Source organism: Astatotilapia calliptera, chromosome 22 (genome assembly GCF_964374335.1).
Source record: "Astatotilapia calliptera chromosome 22, fAstCal68.1, whole genome shotgun sequence".
NCBI lineage: Eukaryota > Metazoa > Chordata > Actinopteri > Cichliformes > Cichlidae > Astatotilapia > Astatotilapia calliptera.
The window spans coordinates 5,483,515-5,504,895 of record NC_137442.1 but is presented as its reverse complement, the minus strand read 5'-3'; the positions used below and the strand labels follow the sequence as shown (position 1 = coordinate 5,504,895).

At 39.9% G+C, this 21,381-nt stretch overlaps 3 protein-coding genes and 1 long non-coding RNA gene across 11 annotated transcripts; 1 reads left to right on the top strand and 3 right to left on the bottom strand.

The window, feature by feature from the left end:
* Positions 1-1,927: 1,927 nt before the first annotated feature.
* Positions 1,928-5,270, bottom strand: LOC145423503 (uncharacterized). Its single transcript, XR_013904561.1, has 2 exons — positions 2,676-5,270; positions 1,928-2,376 (listed from the first exon to the last, which is right to left on the bottom strand). It is a non-coding gene; the product is annotated as an uncharacterized LOC145423503 (long non-coding RNA).
* Positions 5,271-5,683: 413 nt separating this feature from the next.
* LOC113015231 (major histocompatibility complex class I-related protein 1-like) lies at positions 5,684-7,561 on the top strand. The gene is made up of 2 exons (XM_080296103.1): positions 5,684-6,243; positions 6,350-7,561. Exons 1-2 carry the CDS (start codon positions 6,003-6,005, stop codon positions 6,679-6,681), a joined length of 573 nt encoding a protein of 190 aa, XP_080152229.1. The 5' UTR covers positions 5,684-6,002; the 3' UTR covers positions 6,682-7,561.
* A 42-nt stretch (positions 7,562-7,603) lies between these two features.
* Positions 7,604-15,178, bottom strand: LOC145423495 (major histocompatibility complex class I-related protein 1-like). Of its 8 annotated transcripts, XR_013904557.1 has the most exons (9): positions 14,592-14,747; positions 13,751-14,008; positions 13,374-13,652; positions 12,922-13,224; positions 12,564-12,681; positions 12,088-12,108; positions 11,910-12,005; positions 9,959-9,982; positions 9,842-9,862 (listed from the first exon to the last, which is right to left on the bottom strand). XR_013904557.1 is itself a non-coding variant. In XM_080296089.1 (8 exons), coding segments are annotated over exons 1-7 (1,110 nt in total). In that variant the 5' UTR covers positions 14,647-14,747; the 3' UTR covers positions 7,604-9,862; positions 9,959-9,981. The 8 variants fall into 8 exon arrangements, 5 of the variants coding, with proteins under 5 accessions (XP_080152215.1, XP_080152216.1, XP_080152218.1 ...); XR_013904555.1 differs by lacking the exon at positions 12,088-12,108 and having other exon boundaries at positions 7,604-9,862; positions 9,959-11,755; positions 14,592-15,177; XM_080296089.1 differs by lacking the exon at positions 12,088-12,108 and having other exon boundaries at positions 7,604-9,862.
* Positions 15,179-16,966: 1,788 nt separating this feature from the next.
* Positions 16,967-19,723, bottom strand: LOC145423498 (uncharacterized). The gene is made up of 6 exons (XM_080296101.1): positions 19,574-19,723; positions 19,374-19,491; positions 19,107-19,243; positions 18,932-19,009; positions 17,223-17,412; positions 16,967-17,143 (listed from the first exon to the last, which is right to left on the bottom strand). Exons 1-6 carry the CDS (start codon positions 19,673-19,675, stop codon positions 17,091-17,093), a joined length of 678 nt encoding a protein of 225 aa, XP_080152227.1. The 5' UTR covers positions 19,676-19,723; the 3' UTR covers positions 16,967-17,090.
* Positions 19,724-21,381: the final 1,658 nt, after the last annotated feature.

The following is a 21,381-nucleotide window of genomic DNA, read 5'->3' as shown; positions in this document are numbered from 1 at the left end:
ATTACTTTCATAGATACACATAGTCAGAAAATTATCACCAGTGTTTGTCAAGTTAATTTGAAAAAGTAATTAGTTATAGTTACTTCTTCAAAAAAGTAATTGAGTTGGTAACTGAGTTACAATATTCTGTACATGGTACATTTTGCCAGCAATAGGAAAGGGCATGTTTTTTGTGCTTGCTAGTGCTATCCTTAGACAGCAAATGACGACAGTATTCAGGAAAAAACATCACATATATTTTTTTTTTATCATAACTCATAAAAATCATAAAAATGGACACTCGGGGTTGCTAGGTCATCTTAAATTGTGGTTTGTTTAACATGACTATTTTTCTTTCTCAGCCAATCAGTAGCACTTGTGCGATTGTTTGGCCCCCTTAGCTCCCGGTAAGCTCAAGAAAGCTTCAACCGCATTTGTGTCGAAAAATAGTAACGTGTCCCCACCACATTTTCTTGTTAGTAATGGTAATGGCGTTGTAACAATAGAAATAGCAATTAGTTAGGTTACTATTTACTGAAAAAAGTAACACCGTTATTTCCATCACTGATTATCACTTCGGTTAAAAATTAATTATACTGACAAGTGCAATGACTAATGCCATTTAAAATAAATTTAAATAAAATGTAATCGAAAATGGCTAATGGAAAAACCCCAAATTTGTTCCAAATCTTTTTTGCAGACTAAAAATATTTAATATTTTTAAAATGTAACTGCACACCCTCAGCTGTTAATGTGGTTCTGGTCAGGTGTGGTCCAAGTAGCAGCTCTGTAAGATAATGATTTCCATCTTTTCTCTGGAGGTGGACCAACTGTGTGCTGAGTTGCTTTTTGGAGTCATGTTATATATATATTAAAAAAAACAAAAAAAAACACCCAGCACGCCCCTGCGGGCGGTTTATCCTTCAAGCTCGGGTCCTCTACCAGAGGCCTGGGAGCTTGAGGGTCCTGCGCAGTATCTTAGCTGTTCCCAGGACTGCGCTCTTCTGGACAGAGATCTCCGATGTTGTTCCCGGGATCTGCTGGAGCCACTCGCCTAGCTTGGGAGTCACCGCACCTAGTGCTCCGATTACCACGGGGACCACTGTTACCTTCACCCTCCACATCCTCTCGAGCTCTTCTCTGAGCCCTTGGTATTTCTCCAGCTTCTCGTGTTCCTTCTTCCTGATATTGCTGTCATTCGGAACCGCTACATCGATCACTACGGCCGTCTTCTTCTGTTTGTCTACCACCACTATGTCCGGTTGGTTAGCCACCACCATTTTGTCCGTCTGTATCTGGAAGTCCCACAGGATCTTAGCTCGGTCATTCTCCACCACCCTTGGGGGCATCTCCCATTTTGACCTCGGGACTTCCAGATTATACTCGGCACAGATGTTCCTGTACACTATGCCGGCCACTTGGTTATGGCGTTCCATGTATGCCTTGCCTGCTAGCATCTTGCACCCTGCTGTTATGTGCTGGATTGTCTCTGGGGCATCTTTACACAGCCTGCACCTGGGGTCTTGCCTGGTGTGATAGACCCCAGCCTCTATGGATCTTGTACTCAGAGCTTGTTCTTGTGCTGCCATGATTAGTGCCTCTGTGCTGTCTTAGGATAGGATGACGGACCTATGGATTCTTCGATATATATATATATATATATATATATATATATATATATATATATATATATATATATATATATACACATTTATCCTGTTAACTTTTTTCTTTTTACTATATTTTATAAACATTTTGCTCTTACTATTTTTTTTACTTACTATACTGCTCATTTACTGTCTGCTGCTCGTCAAATACATTTCATTGCCATGATGACCCTGTGCTAACTTGCATATGACAAATAAAACTGAAACTGAACAATATAACCACGGTCATAATGAAGGTGATAAACTTTGATCTACCTATAAAGTTGTGTTTATAGACAGTCTTAAAGATAAGATAACTCTTTATTGCACAGTCATACCTAGTACAATAGTCCAACAAAACTGGAAACTGTCCCATTTCGGCACTGCGCACAACACAAACAAGACAACACAACGTAGTAACTAGTAAAAGTCGCTGTTGTTACAAAACAGTTAATTATGAAATAAATTTAAGCTATAGATAAATTCAATAAATGTATGTTATAGATGCAGAAAAATGAAAAAACATGAAAGGTGTCCGCTCTGCTGATCCTGGAGCTGTTTGAAGTTAATGCCATCAACATGCTGGTGGATCTTTTGACCAGACTGATTACAGAGTCCTCAGAGTAAACCAGCAGTCATTCTGTTTGTGTTCTGTATACATACTGTGTGTATGCTGCATGATTCAGTGGTTGTTACACCCTATTCAGAAACAACAGCACTCTTGAAATCAATTCCAACCTTCACTCCTCCCCTGTCGAGACAAATGAAGAGAAAATGAAACTTCTCCTGTTACAGTGAAAGAATATCAGTTGCTCAGAAAGTAAAATCAAGTTGCTGCATTTTACAGGGAGATTACACACTGTGTTCAAGTGGGAACACTGAAATACAGACAGAAGAATGAAAAACAAAATGATCAACAGGTTGGAGCTTACCAAAAACAAATGATCAAATAACTCACTAAAAATATCACCTAAATAACTGCAGCACTTATAACTATTAAAAGCTTTAATCCCTAATTCATAATTGGAGTAAAAATCTGCTAAATCTCACCATTATTGTTTCTTCTCCAGATGAAGAATCCAAGGGGGAGTAAAACAACACCTCCAACAACAGGACCAACAGGAAACTCTGAGGGAGAAACTGAAAAGGTTAAAAATAAAGGCTAATTCCACTGCTAGAAGTTCTGAACTTCTGAATGTTTAATACAAGCTGATGGTATTCCTGCTGTAGGTGAAAAAGAAGGGGATTTTAAAGTATCTGTAGATCTCTGTTGCTTTTTTCAAAAATGCTGAGTACTGTAAATATTGCTTCAAATTAATTATGTATTTTTATTGTCACAGTAACAATATGTGAAAAGCTATCAAACTTTAAAGGACCCCTAAGAGTAATTGTTTAGCACCAGTGTTGTACAAATGCTACAATATTGGACCCATTGTCCATACAATATTTTAGCATTTGTACAACACTGGTGTTGATTATATCGGCTCATGCCTATGACCATTTTTGGTACATTTGAGAAACTTTAGTAGATTAAGGTTAAGTATCCTGATGATAAAATGAAAACATTCTCAATTAGATCTCTTTTTGCACTCATTTCCTTACATCTTAAATAATCGCTAAAATATTTCTACTAAAACTAAGGCTGCAAAATATTAAAAATTATATTTACTTTTAATTTACTTAAGTTAAAATGTCGTCACTAAATGAATTCTGTTGAATAAATAATGTGATGAATTTGATTGAACCAACTCGATGATGTCACATTCTGTTCTGACAGAAGATGGCGCTAAACATGTTTTAAAAGCTTTAAGCACTTAAATCACACACGGACTATGTCAGTTTTTGAGAGCAGAGCTCAATGATGAGTCTGAGCTCAGCAGTACAGGAGCTAGGATTTTCAGGAAAATAATGGAGTGAGAGCAGTGAAACTGAGTATGTTCATGAAAACACAAAGCAGTTGATAATGGAGAACAGAGAGGACTGATCGCAGGTTTAAACTGATGAGAGTGATCAATACATGCTGACTGAAGAAGCTTATTTTTGTGTTTGAACCAAAAAGAAAAAAAATGTTTTGACATGTTTTACATATTTTAGCCATTTCAATTTGGTTGCAGGTCTCATAATACTAACAATAATAAATCATAATACTGGCAGTGTCACGTCCGGGGTGGTGGACGTGTGGAGTTGAAGTTAGGACCCAAAATGCGGCAGCTCTGGTGCAGGTGAGTATTTATTGAATAGGAGTAGATACAAACAGAAATGGCGGGTGAACATGAAACTGGAAAACCTAAACTGGGCAAAACTAACAAAACAAACCAGAGCGAAGATGCGGGGAGTTATGAGGAAATACACAGAGAGACGGACGGAGAGACGCAGGGAGACCGAGGGGAACAACACAGACGAACCAGCCACGAGGACGGAAGACTCTCGGAGCAAAACAAAACAGGAGCCCGAACCGTTCAGGGGGCCGACCGTGCGGACGGCAACGGCGGCGACTCAGGCGAAAGAGGTCTGGGGGCCGACCGTGCGGACGGCAACGGTGGCGACTCAGGCGAAGGGGGTCTGGGGGCCGCCCACGACGGCCATGGCGCCCGACCAATAGCCTGGAAAGTGGCCGGTTAACTGCAGACCCAGACAAGGCAGGACCAGGCGACACTGGAGGCGAAGACACAGAGGCTGGACCAGGCGACGCTGGAGGCGAAGCAGAAGCTGAAGCTGGACCAGGCGAAGCAAAGGCTGCTGCAGGCGAGGATGATGAGGCCGCTGCAGGCGAGGCTGAAGACTCTGAAGCTGGACCAGGCGAGAATGGCGCTGCAGGCGGCGGCATGGAAGCCCCGAGACGGAGGCGCTGCAGGCGGCGGCGTGGAAGCCGGAGACGGAGGCGCTGCAGGCGGCGGTGCAACAGGTTGGACGGATCCCTTGGACCCTCCAGCTGAGACAGGAGACGAAGGCCGGAGCGGTCCCACGGACCCTCCAGCAGAAGCCATCACAAAGCCAGCAGGCATGGAGTCCACTGGCAGACACGAAGGCAATTGGTGCTGAGCTGGGCACTAGCTCTGCCCAGACGGTGCTGACACAGAGTAGTTCTCTGAGGGCTGCTTAATCTTCAGGGGTCCAGAAACAGCCGGGGACTGAAACCTAGCTTCTGGGGAGGCCCTGGAGTGCATAACTGTGCCCGAAGCTGCAAAAGCGCGAGAAACTCCCTGATTGGAACTTAGATTACCTCCCTGCATAGATTGAATGTGTGAGACTGGTGACAGAATGAGTGACGGAGCTAGCGGTGACTCTGGAGCCTGAGCTACTGGTGACACTGGAGGCACTGGAGCCTGAGCTATGGGTGACAGTGGAGGCACTGGAGCCTGAGCTACGGGTGACACTGGAGGCACTGGAGCCTGAGCTATGGGTGACAGTGGAGGCACTGGAGCCTGAGCTACGGGTGACACTGGGGGCACAGGGGACTGAGCTGAAAGTGACACTGGAGACTGAGCTGAAGGTGACACTGGAGACTGAGCTGAAAGAGAGTGGACAGCCGACACTGGTGACTGAGCAGAGAGCGAGTGAGCAGCTGACACTGGAGACTGAGTGGCCAGTGCAAGGACTGGGAATCTTGTCAAAGTTGAGTGACACATGGATTCCACTCAGTATCAGCAGATTCTGGATACCAATGTCCAGGAATCAGTGACAAAGCTGAAGCTGTGCTGGGCCTTGATCTTTCAACAAGACAACGACCTGAAACACTGCTCAAAATCCACTAAGACATTCATGCAGACGAACAAGTACAACGTTCTGGAATGGCCATCTCAGTCCCCAGACCTGAATATTATTGAAAATCTGTGGTGTAAGTTAAAGAGAGCTGTCCATGCTCAGAAGCCATCAGACCTGAATGAACTAGAGATGTTTTGTAAAGAGGAATGGTCCAAAATACCTTCAACCACAATCCAGACTCTCATTGGAACCTACAGGAAGCATTTAGAGGCTGTAATTTCTGAAAAAGGCGGATCTACTAAACTATCTACAGTGGGATGCCCAAACTTTTGCATCCTGCTGTATATGTATACGTATATATAAGTCTTATATATATGCATACATATTACTATCTACTGCATACAATGCAATAGATAGTAATGAGATTTATTGTTTATGAAGACAAGTGAAAAGAAAATAAGAACAGTGAATAAAAGCAGAAAAAAGCGACACTTCGACACTGTCCTTAAGTTGATAGACTGGTTTTTATGTTAGTAACAGGAGATCCTCTTTTTTTGTGTCTGTATCAGATGACAAAGATCTGATATCGGCTATGAGCTCTGCTGACATCTCACTAATTTCCCGTGTTTTTTGTCACCGTGTCTCTTTTCAGGTGTTCATATTTTGCAAAGGATGAATGGATGTGAATGGGATGATGAGACTGAAGAGATTAATGGGTTCAATCAGTATGGATATGATGGAGAAGGCTTTCTATCATTGGACCTACAGACACTGACATGGATCGCTCCAAAACCACAGGCTATCATCACCAAACTGAGATGGGATGCTGAAAAACCTAGATTAAATTACAATGAATGCCCTGGGCTTTTAAAGAAGTATGTGCACTACAGGAGAAACCTTTTGCAGACAGCAGGTAAAATTACAGAATCTCATGTGAAGTTGTAAAAGAGAAAATGTATGGCATTTTAAAGCAGAGTCAAATTCAAACGAGAATCTAACAACTGCCTGTCTCTCTCCAGTTCTTCCTTCAGTGTCTCTCCTTCAGAAGTCTTCCTCCTCTCCAGTCAGCTGCCACGCTACAGGTTTCTATCCTGACAGAGCCGTGATGTTCTGGAGGAAAGATGGAGAGGAGCTTCATGAAGGTGTGGATCTGGGAGAGATCCTTTCCAACAATGATGGGACCTTTCAGACGAGTGTTGATCTCAATGTTTCATCAGTCACACCTGAAGACTGGGAGAGGTACCACTGTGTGTTTCAGTTCTATAGTGTGAACAATGACATCATCACCAAACTGGACCGAGCAGTGATTAGGACCAATATGAGTAAGACTGGAGCATTTTTTACACAGTAGTTATTAATACTACAGTATTAACGTAAAGCATCATACTGAGTTGGCACTCAGTAGTTCCACATAATCGCTAGAATTATTTATTTAGAAGAGGACAACAAGATTCTCACCAAGCACTGTAATCATTCATCAATACCAGTTATTATAATACGTATAATAATATTAACATCAAAACCCTTGAAATTAATGGAATAAACTTTTTGTCTTGTGTACAAAAGACAGCAAACACAAATTACTCTCCTTTGTGCATTTGTCTCTGACTCTGTGACTTCATGTTCCAGGTCTGTAGACCTGACTGCCCAATTATCTCTTCCTGTGTTATGTGTTATGTTGCTTGCTGTGTCTCCATGATCATCTTTTCACTCAAAACTTTCTCCCAGCTTGCTGTGGCAGATAAGCATGTCATGGCCCTGATTCTGTTTCTTCCTGTCAACTTTTCTTTTTTCTGCTCAGTTTTGCAAAGTGCTTTCCCACAGAGTATTAATTGATTGATGATTTCTTTCTATAATGGTGTAAGTTGCTTGAGACAATATTGGATATGTTGACCTTTTACCAATTTTACCACATTTACTAATCAAATCTCTACTACTAACAACTCAGTAAGATGGTTCACTGAAGTGGGGACACATGATAGATAACTGAAGTGAGCAAAAAGTAATAAGGTACCAACTGTGGAACTGATAAATCTTATTATTTCAATCAGAGATATAAGATGCATCAACTACCAGGTCCTTACTGATTTGTTCTTCACTTATTCTTAAGTAACAGCACAAATCTATTATTAAAGTCCTTCCATATTCTATTCAACAGAGAATCCCACTGACATTGGAGCTGCAATCGTTGTTCTAGTTATCGTTTCCATTGCAGTTGTGGTAATCGTGGCAGCCGTGGCAGTCGTTACCAAAGAAGAAAGGTGAGATCTCAGTCGTGGAAATGCAGAGTTTATTTTTTGAATTTGTGTTTTAATCCATACTCCCAAATTTGCACTTTTTAAAAATATATACAGCCAGCTCAAAAATCAAAACACACAAACAGGTTATAGAATTTGGCATTTAGTATGTGAAGAAGAAATATGTTCTTTTTGAATGCAGCTGTCCAAATCCCATAAATCCCATCCCACATATATAACATAGATAAAACATAAAAAGTTTATAAGTTAGACAGATTAAAAATATGTTATATTTACTTTGTCACTTCATGTTATTTCTGATAATTATGTATTATTCATGGCTTTTTGCTAATGCTGCTTCTCTATATTTATCTTCTAACTGGTTTGACCGACACTGCTCACTTGTTGAGCGGGGCAGTGTTTGTAAACACAAAAAGATAATCACTTCGTATTATACCTTTAAAAAGGCTAGAACATATCCAGACACAACAGTTCCAGACAGTAGATTGCCTTCGTGTGGCCGTCTTCACCACTTGGAGAAATGTTCCCACTCACCTCATGGAAACGCTTACATCAAGTATGCCACAATGAATTTTTGAAGTGATTAACAATAACGGTGGAGCTACTCATTATTGAGTTCATGTTTGGAACTTTGATTTCTGTTTTGGAGAGTTTATGGGGTTTTTTGCAGGTGTGGTCCTAAACTTCTGATCAGCTTTAAAACGGCCTGTTTCAGTTTAAGTGTTGTTTTCAATAAATTGCATGCTCAAAAAATGTTTTGTCTCACTCTCATTTCTTCTTGTTGCGTGTTGAAGCTCGACTTGGAACCTTGTGAAGATCCAACCACGCAAAATATGATTTTTTTGCCATTTTTCAACTGGTCTTTAAACTTTTGATCGGGACTGTATGACAAGTCGCACTGACAAAAATCTGCTGTGAGCCCTAAAGGGAGCAGCCAAAAGATTTACAGAGTCTCTGCTGCCATCTCTTAGACTTAGGATAAAAACTTTTTTTTTTTTAAACAAATCAAGCTTTGAAGAAATGACAGCCATAAACCCATTTCCATTTCTGCTCTAACATTACTTACTACTCAAACATCCCCATAGTTTTATTTGTGTCAGGGACCTGGATCTGAGCGACCCAGGATCCATGAGCAGTTATGGACTGATATATAATGTATGTTTGCTGCACTGTACTGCTGTTCTTGTGTTCTCCATGCTTGTATGTATAGGCAAGTGGGTGTGTCTGTGAGTGTGGCTGAGCACTGGGTTTCAGGCAGGCCTGGTAGTTATGTCCCATCTGGGGCGATCGTGGCTCAAGAGTTGGGAGTTTGCCTTGTAATCGGAAGGTTGCCGGTTCGAGCCCCGGCTCGGAAAGTCTTGGTCATTGGTGGTGGTCAGAGGGCCTGGTGGTGCCAGTGTCCGGCAGCCTCGCCTCTGTCAGTGCACCCCAGGGTGGCTGTGGCTACAATGTAGCTTACCATTGTGTGAATATGTGGATGACTGGTTGTGTAAAGCGCTTTGGGGTTCTTAGGGACTAGAAAAGCTGTACATTTACAAATCAGGCCATTTACCCTCTGGAGGCTGGCCATGCCTGAAGCGGATGATCACACACACCTGCAGCTAATGAAGCCTCGTCGGGGAGTGTGGCCAAGCGCTCCTCGGCGCGGGATTGTTGTGTGAGACTCCACATCAGTGGTCTTTGTGAGCCAAGTTAAATGAGTGCATACCCACAGTGGTTGAGTGTCCTGATGGTTGCTTCTTTGTTATTTTATCCAGGAAGGAGCGTAGAAAGACAAGAGCACAGGGTGCCAGGACACACAGGAGGGGAAGAGCACGGACTTGTGGGTGGAGGACACAACAAGGCAGTCAAGGGAACACATGGGGATTTATTATTCTGTGGATTGTTTACACCACTGTAAATAAATGCACTGTTTATCATAAAGAGTCCAGCATTTGGGTCCTTCTTCCTCACATCCCCACGGTTGGCCAGCACTAACCATGATAATTTGTGAGTCTACACAGTTATGAATCCACAGTACAAAGATAAATTCAAAACACAGTTTGTACTGAAATAATATACAAACACAGCCTTGTGTTTGCATTCAAGTAGTGAGGCATATAATGTCCATTCAACAAGTCAGCGAAACAATATCAGTGTGCAAATCAATCAATGGTAAATAAAAAACAAATGCATTAATACTTCAATATGTAAAGTCAAGGTCTTATAATTACGTCCTGTTTCAGGGTCCCCATTGTATTCCAGGTAATGGCTCTCTCCATTTCAACGCATAATCTACCAGAAGAACAAATGGTTATCACAAAGACTAAAAATCTTCACGTTAATAGCATAGATCACATAAGAAAGAATAACAGAATATGCTTTACTTACCAGATCGAAGAATTATGGAGAAATCTGAAACACAAAAAATTAATGTCTCTGTCCCCTTGTTGAACTCTCACACTTAGAGGTTTATAAAAACATTTATTCTAATACTGCTTCCACTTTGATTGTAATCTTAACACTTTTCCCTTGTTGTGTCAAAGTACTGAAATATACAGGAAATGACGCTCCAGCCTGAACAACATTATGTTCAATTATAGTTAAACAAAAGTAAAACTTCCGTCAACATAACCCTTATAAGGCTACATATCAGAATATAATGTAAACATCAGGTAGGCAACAATACGTGACATACATTATTATACCATGTCATTATTTAACAAAAATGCAGAAGCAGTCCTGTGAGAATCTAAGTACACCCTTACTGCTTCAATGGGAGTTAAGATAGTAAGTAACAGCCAGATGCTGCTAATTAAATACATGTGATTAACTGATTATAAGTAAGTGTGAACACCTATCAAAGCAGAACAATTTTTTCAGATTGCTGGTCTGGAACATTCATTGTCAATCATTTTATTCTGTTCATTCACTGTATTGTGGGAAACCATTGCCAAGCTTTGCAATGTGTGGACATTCTAGCAAATTCACTAGAAGGGCAAATGGTGTGTAAGGTTGTGGCGTAGACCAAGATGCAGACAAGGAAAACCATTAACTTAACTGAAACTAACTTATTTTGTAGTTGTGGCAGCAAACAGATAATGCTGTAGGAAACGTAAGTTCAATAATCCAAAAAATAGCATGGAGCAACGCAAGGACCGACAAACAGTACAAAACCACAATGAACAGTTGGAGACAGAGAGAATAAATAGAGCCATAGGACAACAAGCTAAAAATTGAGACGGACTTTTGCGAGATCTCGCAAAAGTCCGTCTTAATTTTTTTTTCTCCCATATCCCCTGCGGGGCTCCGTAACAAGCACATGGCCAATAGGTGGGAAAACAGCTGACAACAATTAAGGAGGACAAGACATGGAAAAATTAAACAGCACACAGGGGACAAAGACTAAAAAAATAAAATGGGAAATAACAAAAAACGGAAACACAAACAGGGACGAGGATGACTTGACAATGGGAACAGAGAACTGCTGATAACTGTAATAAGGAATTAATACAAACCAGAAGTCAAGAGCACAACCCAGCTAATCATGGTATTAAGAATAGAGATTAAAACACAAATTGTCACTCTAAGGGGAACTAGAAACAAACACAAAGGAGAAAACAGCCTAAGCAAAAGCATAATATTAAACCAAGCCTAAATTAGTTGAAACAGAGAACAGACAGAAATTGTAAGAATGGAAAACGCTGGTTGAAAACCCAGGATCATGACACTGTGCCATGTTCACACAAAAACAAACAAACCAAGAGCTAGATTTTTTACTTTACAGGCCTCAGTTACCATTCTAATGTTAAAGCTGATAACAAAACAATTAGAAAAAGACTGAACAAATAGTTTTAAAGGATTACCAGGAGATAGTCTCTTCTCATTAAAAAGAGTAAAACAGCAGAACTTAGGTTTCCAGTGCTTAGGACAGATAAAACTCTGGCTGTCTTCCATAATGTGTCTTCTGGCCCGTTTCCCTCTGTTTGTCTCCACCCTCAACTGGTTGCAGCAGATAACTGCCCCTTCCTGAGTTTGGTTCTTCCTGTCAAAAATGTGTTTTTTTCTTCCCAGTGCCACCAAATGCTTATTCATAGGTTGTCGACAGATTTTAGGGGTTTCCTCTGTATTATTTTGAGGTCTCTGACTTACAACATAAAGCGGGCTGAGTGTTGTTGTGACTCGGTGCTATATGAAAACAGTTGAATTGAATTGACATATGTCATGTTATGTTGTTCATCTCACATTGAACAACCAAATGTTAATTTTTGTACTGACCTGAGGTTCTATTTATATAATGTATATAATGTGAAGATTTGAGTTAAATGTTTTGTTTGCTTACCAGTATTCGTTTTGTAAAAGTGAACTCCAGTTAAACAACAAAGGATGAGAGCAAGAACCAGTGCAGCGATGGGGGAGTACTTCAATGTCTCCAAGTCTTCTGGAAAAATAAAGAAAGTTTTTACTCAACAAATTATCTAACTCAGTTTTTATTTCAAATGAATTTAACTCATGCTTACTCTTTTGATTGCTTTCGTCAACTGGAATTGCAGACACAAACAAACAAAGTGTTAATCACCATATCCAGTCTTCAAAAATATATAATGACTTAAGTCTTGACATCAAATTTATGTTATACTGCAGATAGTCACCACAGGTTTGGTTCAATTCATATCTGATTCATCATTAAAGTTTTTCTGTTGAAATAATTTTAATTTGGGGTATTTTAAACTGATGAAAATTCTATAAATGATTTTAGATGGCAAACAAACTCAAACCATAATCTTAAACCTTAGATATAAAAAGTTAAACCAACAACTGAACAACAAATTAAATCTAACTCTCTTTAATATTTTAATACATGTTTGTTCTTTTAACTTTTCTTTCACAACATCATGAATGCTTTGGATTTAAATTAACTGTTTTTGGGTGGTAAACTGAATCAATAAAATTTTATAATTGTTTAATGAAAATACCATATAGATATACACATCACCTGTAATCTTGTACACGATGAAAACAAGGACTATGATGAGTAGAACAAAAAAAAAAAAACACGGAAACTTTGATGTAATAATCATTGTTCTCTTCGGGACTTGTACAGATTAAATAATCTGGAAAGACAAGACATCCATCAATACAAAGTTGTGTATCTGTATAGATGTATAACAGTTATTACATCCACACTACCACACAAAAAATGCTTTTCTATTTGTCTGCTGGTCTACTTCTTTGCCAAGGATTTATAATGAAAACATGAAGCATGTAGATTTCTTAGCTTTAAAGTTATTACTTTCCCAAGATCTGGTCCTGAACACACACACTAAATCCATTATTTTGGGCTTCACTCTTACCTCTGTTACTCTTGATCACTTTTTGGTCCAGTTTGATGATGATGTCTTCTTTGACAGCAGAAAGCTGAAACACACAGTCATACCTTGACCATTCCTCAGGTGTGACTGAAGAAAATTTTAGGACGACATTCATTTGGAACGTCCTGTCCTGATTAGGGTATATCTGTTCACGGTCCGTGAATTGATAAAGTTTTTTTCCATCTTTCCTCCAGAACATAACGGCTCGGGCAGGATAGAAACCTGTAGCGTGGCAGCTGACTGGAGAGGAGGGAGTCTTCTGGAGGAGAGACACTGAAGGCCAGTCTAAAGAGACCAAAATAAGGCATTATACCTTAATAGAGAACAGCTTTGTGTTTTGCATATATATTCCTTTATTCCTTTCATTTGAAATGAAATGAATAACCCCTGTAGATATTGTTTCCCCAAAACAGCGTTATGTGATGGAAACCCACCTGTTCGTTGTAGAAAATATTTTCCATAGTCCAGATACTGTTTCAGCCATTTAGAACACACATTTGTGAGGTAATGGTTAATATCTGCTATTCTAATTTGCTGATTGTCTAACTTGTGTTTGACAATGCTAGCACAAGGAGTTGAAATGAGCCATGTCTGTGTCTCCTGGTTAAATTCCATAAGGTCTTCTCCATCATAACCATATCGATCAAAACTTTTGACCTCTTCAGTCTCATTGTCCCATTCACATCCATACATTCTCTGAAGGGTGTGAACACCTGAGGGACAGAAGGAAGAAAGAAAGAAGATATCAAAGCAAGCTTGTTCTGCTTGGGCAAAGCAAAGGCTTCTGAACATTTTATCTTTACAACAGTACCTTCAGTTTGGCTGCAACTCCTTCTCAATACATTTAATGTGTCTTTAAAAAAATGTTGACTATGAAGACACTCTTGAGTGTACAAGTCGTTGTGTTCTTGATTGCTTTTCATGAATTCTTTAAGCCAGTTTGGTTTTGGTTCTGCTTTGTTGAGTTTGGTGTTGCAGTGCACCAGCTCAGTTTCATCAGCCCACAGGACACCCACAAAGTCTTGGACTCCAGATGATTCAATGAAAATCAACTTCAGGGAGTGTTTCACTGCATGAAATAAATAAATAAAAATAATATAGATTTGAGGTTGTTTTATATGTTTATTTCCATTTTGCTTAAGAAAAACAAGACTGTAATATTTTTCCTGTTTTAAGAATAGTATTTATTTTAAATATCTAAAAGTAATTTCAATATATTTCCTCGTTCAAGAAATCAGAAATACACACACACACACACACACACATAAATATTCTGCTAAAAAAGCATGTCTCCCGTTCTCGTCTGATCTCATCTCGAAGTGGCATTAGTCACTTACTGCTGTGCTCAGTGAAAGATGATTCTGATACGAAAAGCTTGTTTTTAACTTTACTGTAAATGTATAAAGCGTCAGTTTTGTTTTCTCCTGAGAACCATTCTAGTGTGTGAATTAAATATATATCAATGTTATTGTCATTGCATAAATGTTTTTAATTCTATGAAATAACAAGCATTCGTGTATGCAGGTATTTTAAATTTTGCAGTTTACGCCAACGATTTTTGTAATTACCACTAATGAAAGTGAAAGTAGTTAGATGCCTCAGTTTCAATTCCAAGAGACAGTTTTAAAAAATTAGATAAAATACGAGCTTACCTGGAGATACTACATGACTTAAGAGGGAGAACGCCGCAATAAAGTGAATATTCATTACTGCAGTTTCTTGGTGACTTCCAATGGGGACATCTGTTTATCTGGGAAGTCGGTGCATTTTTCAGAACTTGTCTCAATACTTCTCCCAACTAATCAAGTATAATACAACTCGAGTAACATTACTTGAGTATGTGAGTATGTTGTGGATGGCGCAGGACAAGAAGGTGACGTACTTGGTATCAGTGGCGGTTTTTGATATGGGCGACATAGGCAGTTGCCCAGGGCGTCACTGTGGTGGGGGGCGGCATCATGGCGTCGGCGAAAAAAAGAAAAGAAAAAAAACAGTTGCCCGCGCCCATGCTGCCCCAACATCATGCCAGCGCATTTTGGGGATTGCTTGGGCACCGATCAGTTTTCTATTACTCATTTGCGGGGAGTAAAGGCGCCCTCAGTTTGCGCCTGCTGCCTGCCACAAGGAGGAGAGGGGCGAGCCGGCGGGGGATTCTCTGGCTGGCTGCAGCGGTATTTAATAACCAGCTCGCAAAATAAAACAAAATAAAAACAAACCAGCAAACTAGGCCTGTCAACGTTAACACCGTCATCACGATGAACACGATTAAAAAATGTAACATAATTAATCCATTTGGAGCGCAGAATGACTCAAAATCCCTGAAATGTCTCTGTCAACGCATTTCGGGCAGTTTGTCCAAAGCTTGTCTATTCTGCGCTCCAGATGGATTGATTTCGTAAAAAACTTTAATCGTGATGACGTTGTTAACGTTGACGCCCCTCCAACAAACACAAAAACTGAAGACATTATGATATAGACTTATAATTTGCACCGATGTGTTTTCTAAATAATATCACACACATATATCCGAAAAGAGAGCGCGAGGGCCTTTGGTGCGCCGGCTTGCTGCTGCTCCTGTGCTGAAGTCAAACACACAACCTGTCGAAAGGGGAGGAGGAGGGCTGCTTCCAAATAGTGCACATTTCATTCATAATCTTGTCAATCCAAGCCCATTATGTATACTATTTTTTCCTGGGTTGTGTGACATCCCAGAAAAAAAAGAAAGAAAAAAAACTATAAAAGGTGTAGGTCTATTAGTCTATAAGTTTATGTTGCGGGCTTGTGTGTTGGCTACACAAACACATCTTTCATTTACTACCGGGACAACTAGTCAGCTTAAAGATATCTAACTAAAGACTGCTGAATTAGATTGTTAGTTTTTGTTTGTTTGTTTTTAGTGAACCATAAGCATATATCTGAAAACACAAAAGTCTAACAGTCCAAGAGATTACAGAATATTTAAATGTAATTCAACCCTAAACAGATACAAAGTGAAAATGCAATTTAAATTGAAATACAGTCATATATGATCTCACGGGAATGTTGTGAAAAGCACATTTCTGTGTATATGTATATTTGTACTGTTCATATTCAAGTATATTTTGCAAACTGTATCTCTTTAAATTACAGGAGACCTGGTAAAATATACTCAGAACCATAGCCAATTATTAACTAACAATATTAACTATAACAACTAACGCTGGAAGGTTTGACATTCTGACTCTGGATAAGAAGTCAAACATTTGCAGCACAGTGGTACGGGGCTTAGCACTGATGTCTCACAGCAAGAAGGTCCTAGGTTCAAATCCACTGACCTGTGGCCTTTCAGTGTGGAATTTGAATGTTCTCCTTGCCTTTGTGTGCATTCTCTGAGCTGCTTATCTGACCAGCTCCTACTGGTATGCAGCTAGTGGAGTTAGGTTAATTGGTGACTCTAAATTGCCCATAAGTGTGAATGGTTAGTCTGTGTTAGTCCTGCAACAGGGTGTACCCTGTCTCTGACAGCTGGGATAGGCTCCAGTCCCCCCCATGACCCTGAATAGGATAAGTGGAAGAGAATGGATGGACAAGTTTACAATCAATAAGTTGTCTCTTTTAACAGCTTAGATTTCCAAACATTCATGCCATAGCTTCAGAAGCTGAAGGGCTGCATGATTAAGTGTCTTTCACCCCTTTGGAATGTAATAAAAGAACAGTAATTACTTTTACTGGCTTTACCGCAGTTTGAAGGCAGCAAAATCCAGTCTCATGATAAACACAGCAACATGAAGACTCTGTATCTATTACTCCTCTGATCTAATGTGGTATGTCCAGGTAAGATCATACTTCAAATATTAAAATTAGTTTACAGTATTATTACAGCTTGCTTTATTTGTCATTTATTTACTTCTCCTTATGCTTACCAGTGGGGCTCTGAAGAAAAGTAAGGAGCACTCTGTGTATAGTTGTCATGGCTCAGAGGCCCGTGGCGTGGAATGGACTCATGCGCAGAACCAAAGACCGGAAACCCGAAGTGATTTGGGAAAACAAAAACTTTTATTTACAAGAATTCCTAACATAAATATTCAAGACAAAAAACAAGATTAAGCTTTGTGCAAAAGCGTGGTGTCTGTGAGGTGCGGGGCTAAGGCGAGCATGGAACAGTCAGGTCACTAAACTGCTGAGACTGGAGCGGGGCAGGTGGAAACTGTGGCAGACCAGGGCACTGAAACGTAGGAGAGGAAAATCAGAACAGTCCAAGGAGTTGTGAGTGTTTCCCCATTTGACAAGCTGGGATGGCTTACGTGTTCGCAGGCGGGGATTAGCTGGAGGTGGGGGCGAGGCGAGGTCCAGGCGAGTGCTGAGTCCAATACAGGTGTGCAGGGAGGCAGGCAGGTGAGAATGGCAGTTTGTCTGAAAAGGATTAAGCAGCAGCTGACCGGAATCCAGAAGCGAGGCTATGGCAGGGTTTGGAATGACGAGTCCAGGTACCGACTAGGAGACAGGAAGAGAGGTAAGTAATGCACACTGAGCGATACACAGAAACATGAGGCTGTGAACTAACTGAGGTTAGCAGACGATCTGGCGAAGACTCGTTGTGTGTGCTGCTCCTAAATACTGCCAGAATAATTGCCTGCAGCTGAGGAACGGGGAGGGGCAGGAAGGGCTCCACCCAGAGGAGGAGAGCTGATGCTGAGGAAAGTTACTCAGGCTCGCCCAGACCATGACAATAGTATGTGTAAAGTTTTGTTAAGTTGTATCATGAGAAATGCCAGTTTGGGAAGTAGTTCCTCCTTTCATTGTCCTATTTGTAAAGTGTTAAATTAGTCTCAGCAGGGTTACAAATGTGTATGATGTCATACACAAGTGTTAACTAAGATTTATAAATGAGTACAAGGATTTGTGTGCAGTTTTCAGGATTTGTGTGCAGTTTTCGGTGCTCACAAATGTGTGCTCCAGTCCACATACAAAGGAATCTGAACACATAAAATGTTTTACAAATTTGTATGTTAATGTGGTGGACATCTGGAATATTTGACTTTTATCTGTATTCTTATGTTTGTTTGTTTTTTTGTTTTGTTTCAAATAAAACAAACAGTTGATTCTGTTCATCTGGACGTAACTTTTTCAGTGGGAGAAACGTTCCATCACTCATCCAAGTGACTTCTTCTGTCTCAGCTGATTCCAGATTTCCCCAACCTTATAAATAGTAAAGTTGCATAACAAACAAAACTCGAATAATTGCCTAACAATAAGCAAAAATTGTTTTTTTTTTCAAATTGTCCTGGTCACAGATAAATGATTGCAGCGATTCCTAAACTCTGTGAATGGTAAAAGGTCAGGATAAAAGGTTGTTATGCTGCTTTGAAGGTTGGGGAAACCTGCAGTCAGCTGAGAGTGGGGAAGTCACTTGCATGAGTGATGAAACGTTCTCTGAGAATGCTACGTCCAGATGAACAGAATCAACTCTCTGAGATTTTCTGACCTGGGTTTTTGAGCATACTTCAAGATAAATAGAATTAATGTTTTATTCTCTAAATAAATACAATTGCTTGTCACCCCTTCGACTACAGCAAGTACATTTACCAATTAGATGCACTACACATGGAGCATATGGAATTTAATATGTTTTTAAAAAGCTTCTGCTACATGGTGGACATTCTTGTGCTGGTAAATCAGTCAGTGCTCAGACATCACCGTGGCTCATCCTCTGAAGTATCTGGGACATTCATGTTCATCTTAACTTTCTCTTATGAGAGCAGGCTAACAACCTGTTTGTATATATGGTCCCCTTATCAAAAATTTCATTTAAAAGGTTAATGTCAGTAATTGCCCATTCTGTCATGAGTGAGCCTTTCACTTGTGCAATATTTTCTGCAGTGTGTGCATTAGGAAAATATTGCACTCCTAAAACAATGGTGTTTAATGTGCTGGACTCATCAACAAAATGGCAGGTGACTGCAAGATAGGCCTCTGTGTTGATGGAGATCCACATATCTGATGTCAGACTCACAGCTGCTGCTTTCTCAATGCTGGCCTTAGCTTTCTCCTTCATCTCCTGGTACCTGGCCTCCACCATGACTTTCAGGGCCTAAAGGAAAGAAAAAACATTTTGTTTAAAAGTACGACGTGGCTGTGCCTGTTCACATTTTATTCTGTAAAAACTAAATTTCCACTGCTTTTATGACCTTTTTAGTGGGGAGAACATAGCTAGGATTTAATGATTTAACAAATCTTTTAAATCCTTTGTCCTCCACAATGCTAAATGGCTGGGAGTCCTCAATCACCATGCTAACCAGGTCTTCATCTATTTGAGATTGCTCTCCTGAGGAAAGACAATAAAAACAAAGCACAAACATAAATATCACACATGTAACTTATTGCATTGTATGATATTGATATATCATTTAGTAACATTACTGCATGCTATATTATCATTGCATTTGATGGCTCACCTGGTCTTGCTCCACAATCGGTGTTCCCCTTATTCTCATGCAAAGCTCTGTAGTGCCTAAGCATGGATGAGGTGTTGTTGTTATATCCCAGCTCCCTGGCACATAGCAAACACTTCACCTTGTACAAAAGTAAAGACAGCTTAACATAAATTGTATTGCAGCATCAGTATTATGAAAATACATCTTCTGTAGAAATTTACCTTGTTGGGAGATATAAGATCAAAATGTTCCCACACAGGGGAGGACATCCTCCTCTTCTTAGCTGGCCCCATTCTCTCCTGACTTTCTCTCCTCACTCTCATAAACCTCCAAACTGTCTACAAACTCTCACTAACCGCAACTCTCCATCAAACACCTACATTTTGAATGAAGACTGAGGGGTTTATATCGCTGTCACAGCTCGCGGCAAAGTTCGAACCACTTCCTGAACCAGTCACGTGGTACAGCCGGGCAGCGAGGCTTCGGACGTCATCATTTTCAGCTCCTCCCATAAATGAAGCAAGCCTCGTTACGCTCATCGCGGAAACGCCCCCTCAATTACTCGACACAAGCTTTGAAGCCTCGATACAGAACGTCACATCACTAGTAATGTTTATCCAGTCTATTAGAGCTGTTTTCAATATTTGGTTCAAAAATATGAGTGGAAACAGAAATTCAACTAGGATTCTTGCATATGATGAATGAAGTCTGTTTTTGACTGTATCGTCCAGCTGATCCATCAAACCCCCAGCAGGTAAAAAACCTTATTCATGACATAACACAGTAACAATGTAAAAAATTAAACAGCAACAGCCTAAATGTAAAGTGCATTCTCCTCTTCAATAAATTATATGGATGTGCAGTGAGTCATTCAGGACTGTAAAACGTGAACTACAGAACCCAGAGTCTTCATCATTAAATCTCTGGTTGCTTCATTTTTCTAATTTATATCAGATGCTTTAAAGGTTTTAGTAAAGTTGCATTCTCATGGTGAGGCAAAGTGTTTTATGTTTGTGTGTGTGTGTGCGTGTCATGAACGGCTATAAAATGCCTTTAATTAAAGAACAAAGCGGGGTTTGAGTTTGAGTCACGGCAGACTGTGGCTACTTCTAAATGGAACGCAGCCTTCCTACGGCGGACAGCTAATAACAGAAACCGGACGCGCCGTCAACCCTAGTCCACAGCAACCAAGCATGACCTTAAGAACATATTCTGTCTTCATAACTATCAAAAACGTGAAATGATTTGCAAAGTGTGAACGTGTTACAGCTGCAGAGAGCTATGGCGGTATCTTGGAAGCTGTTTACATAGCTAATAATATACGATGTAACCATGGAGACAGTCAGTCACGTGAGCTAGCGGCGCATGTTTACTACAGTGAATAAGGTAATTGTGTGCACAGTGTCCACACGCTGCAGAGGGTAAAGACATTACCTCAATATTGTTTTATATTTATATAAAACAATATATAAATATATATATATAATATTGACCTTCTGTTGACCATCACCTCAGGTTCACCATTACAGTTTCAGCATACAGATGCACACTGTCTAAATATGAACAAGAATATGAACAAGAAAAATCATGTCTCAGAAATAAGCACAGCTGTTCATGTTTGTCATTATAGTTTTATTTGTAAGAAAATTGTGAACTTCATATTGTGTATCTAATCAAAGAACATTTGACACGTCTGAGTCATTCCTTTGCCCTATGAGAGCTGGAATAAATATATATTCTGACAATTACAGTTGAGCAAATGTCAGTTGAAACAATAGAGACAGGTAGAAATGGGATCAGATTAATCTTTGCTTAGTCAGACACCTCCTGTGTTCAGTCCATCATATTAAAAAAAAAAACAATAGCACGTTCCGTGTGATTTTGCATCCATTTCCAAATCGTAGTCAAGCAGCCCAGTCTCATAAATAGGTAACAGAAATGTCTTTAATGTAGACATGTACAGTGTAGTGTAAGCATTAAACGATCATAAATCAAACACCAACATTTATGTCAAACTAATTTTAATTAA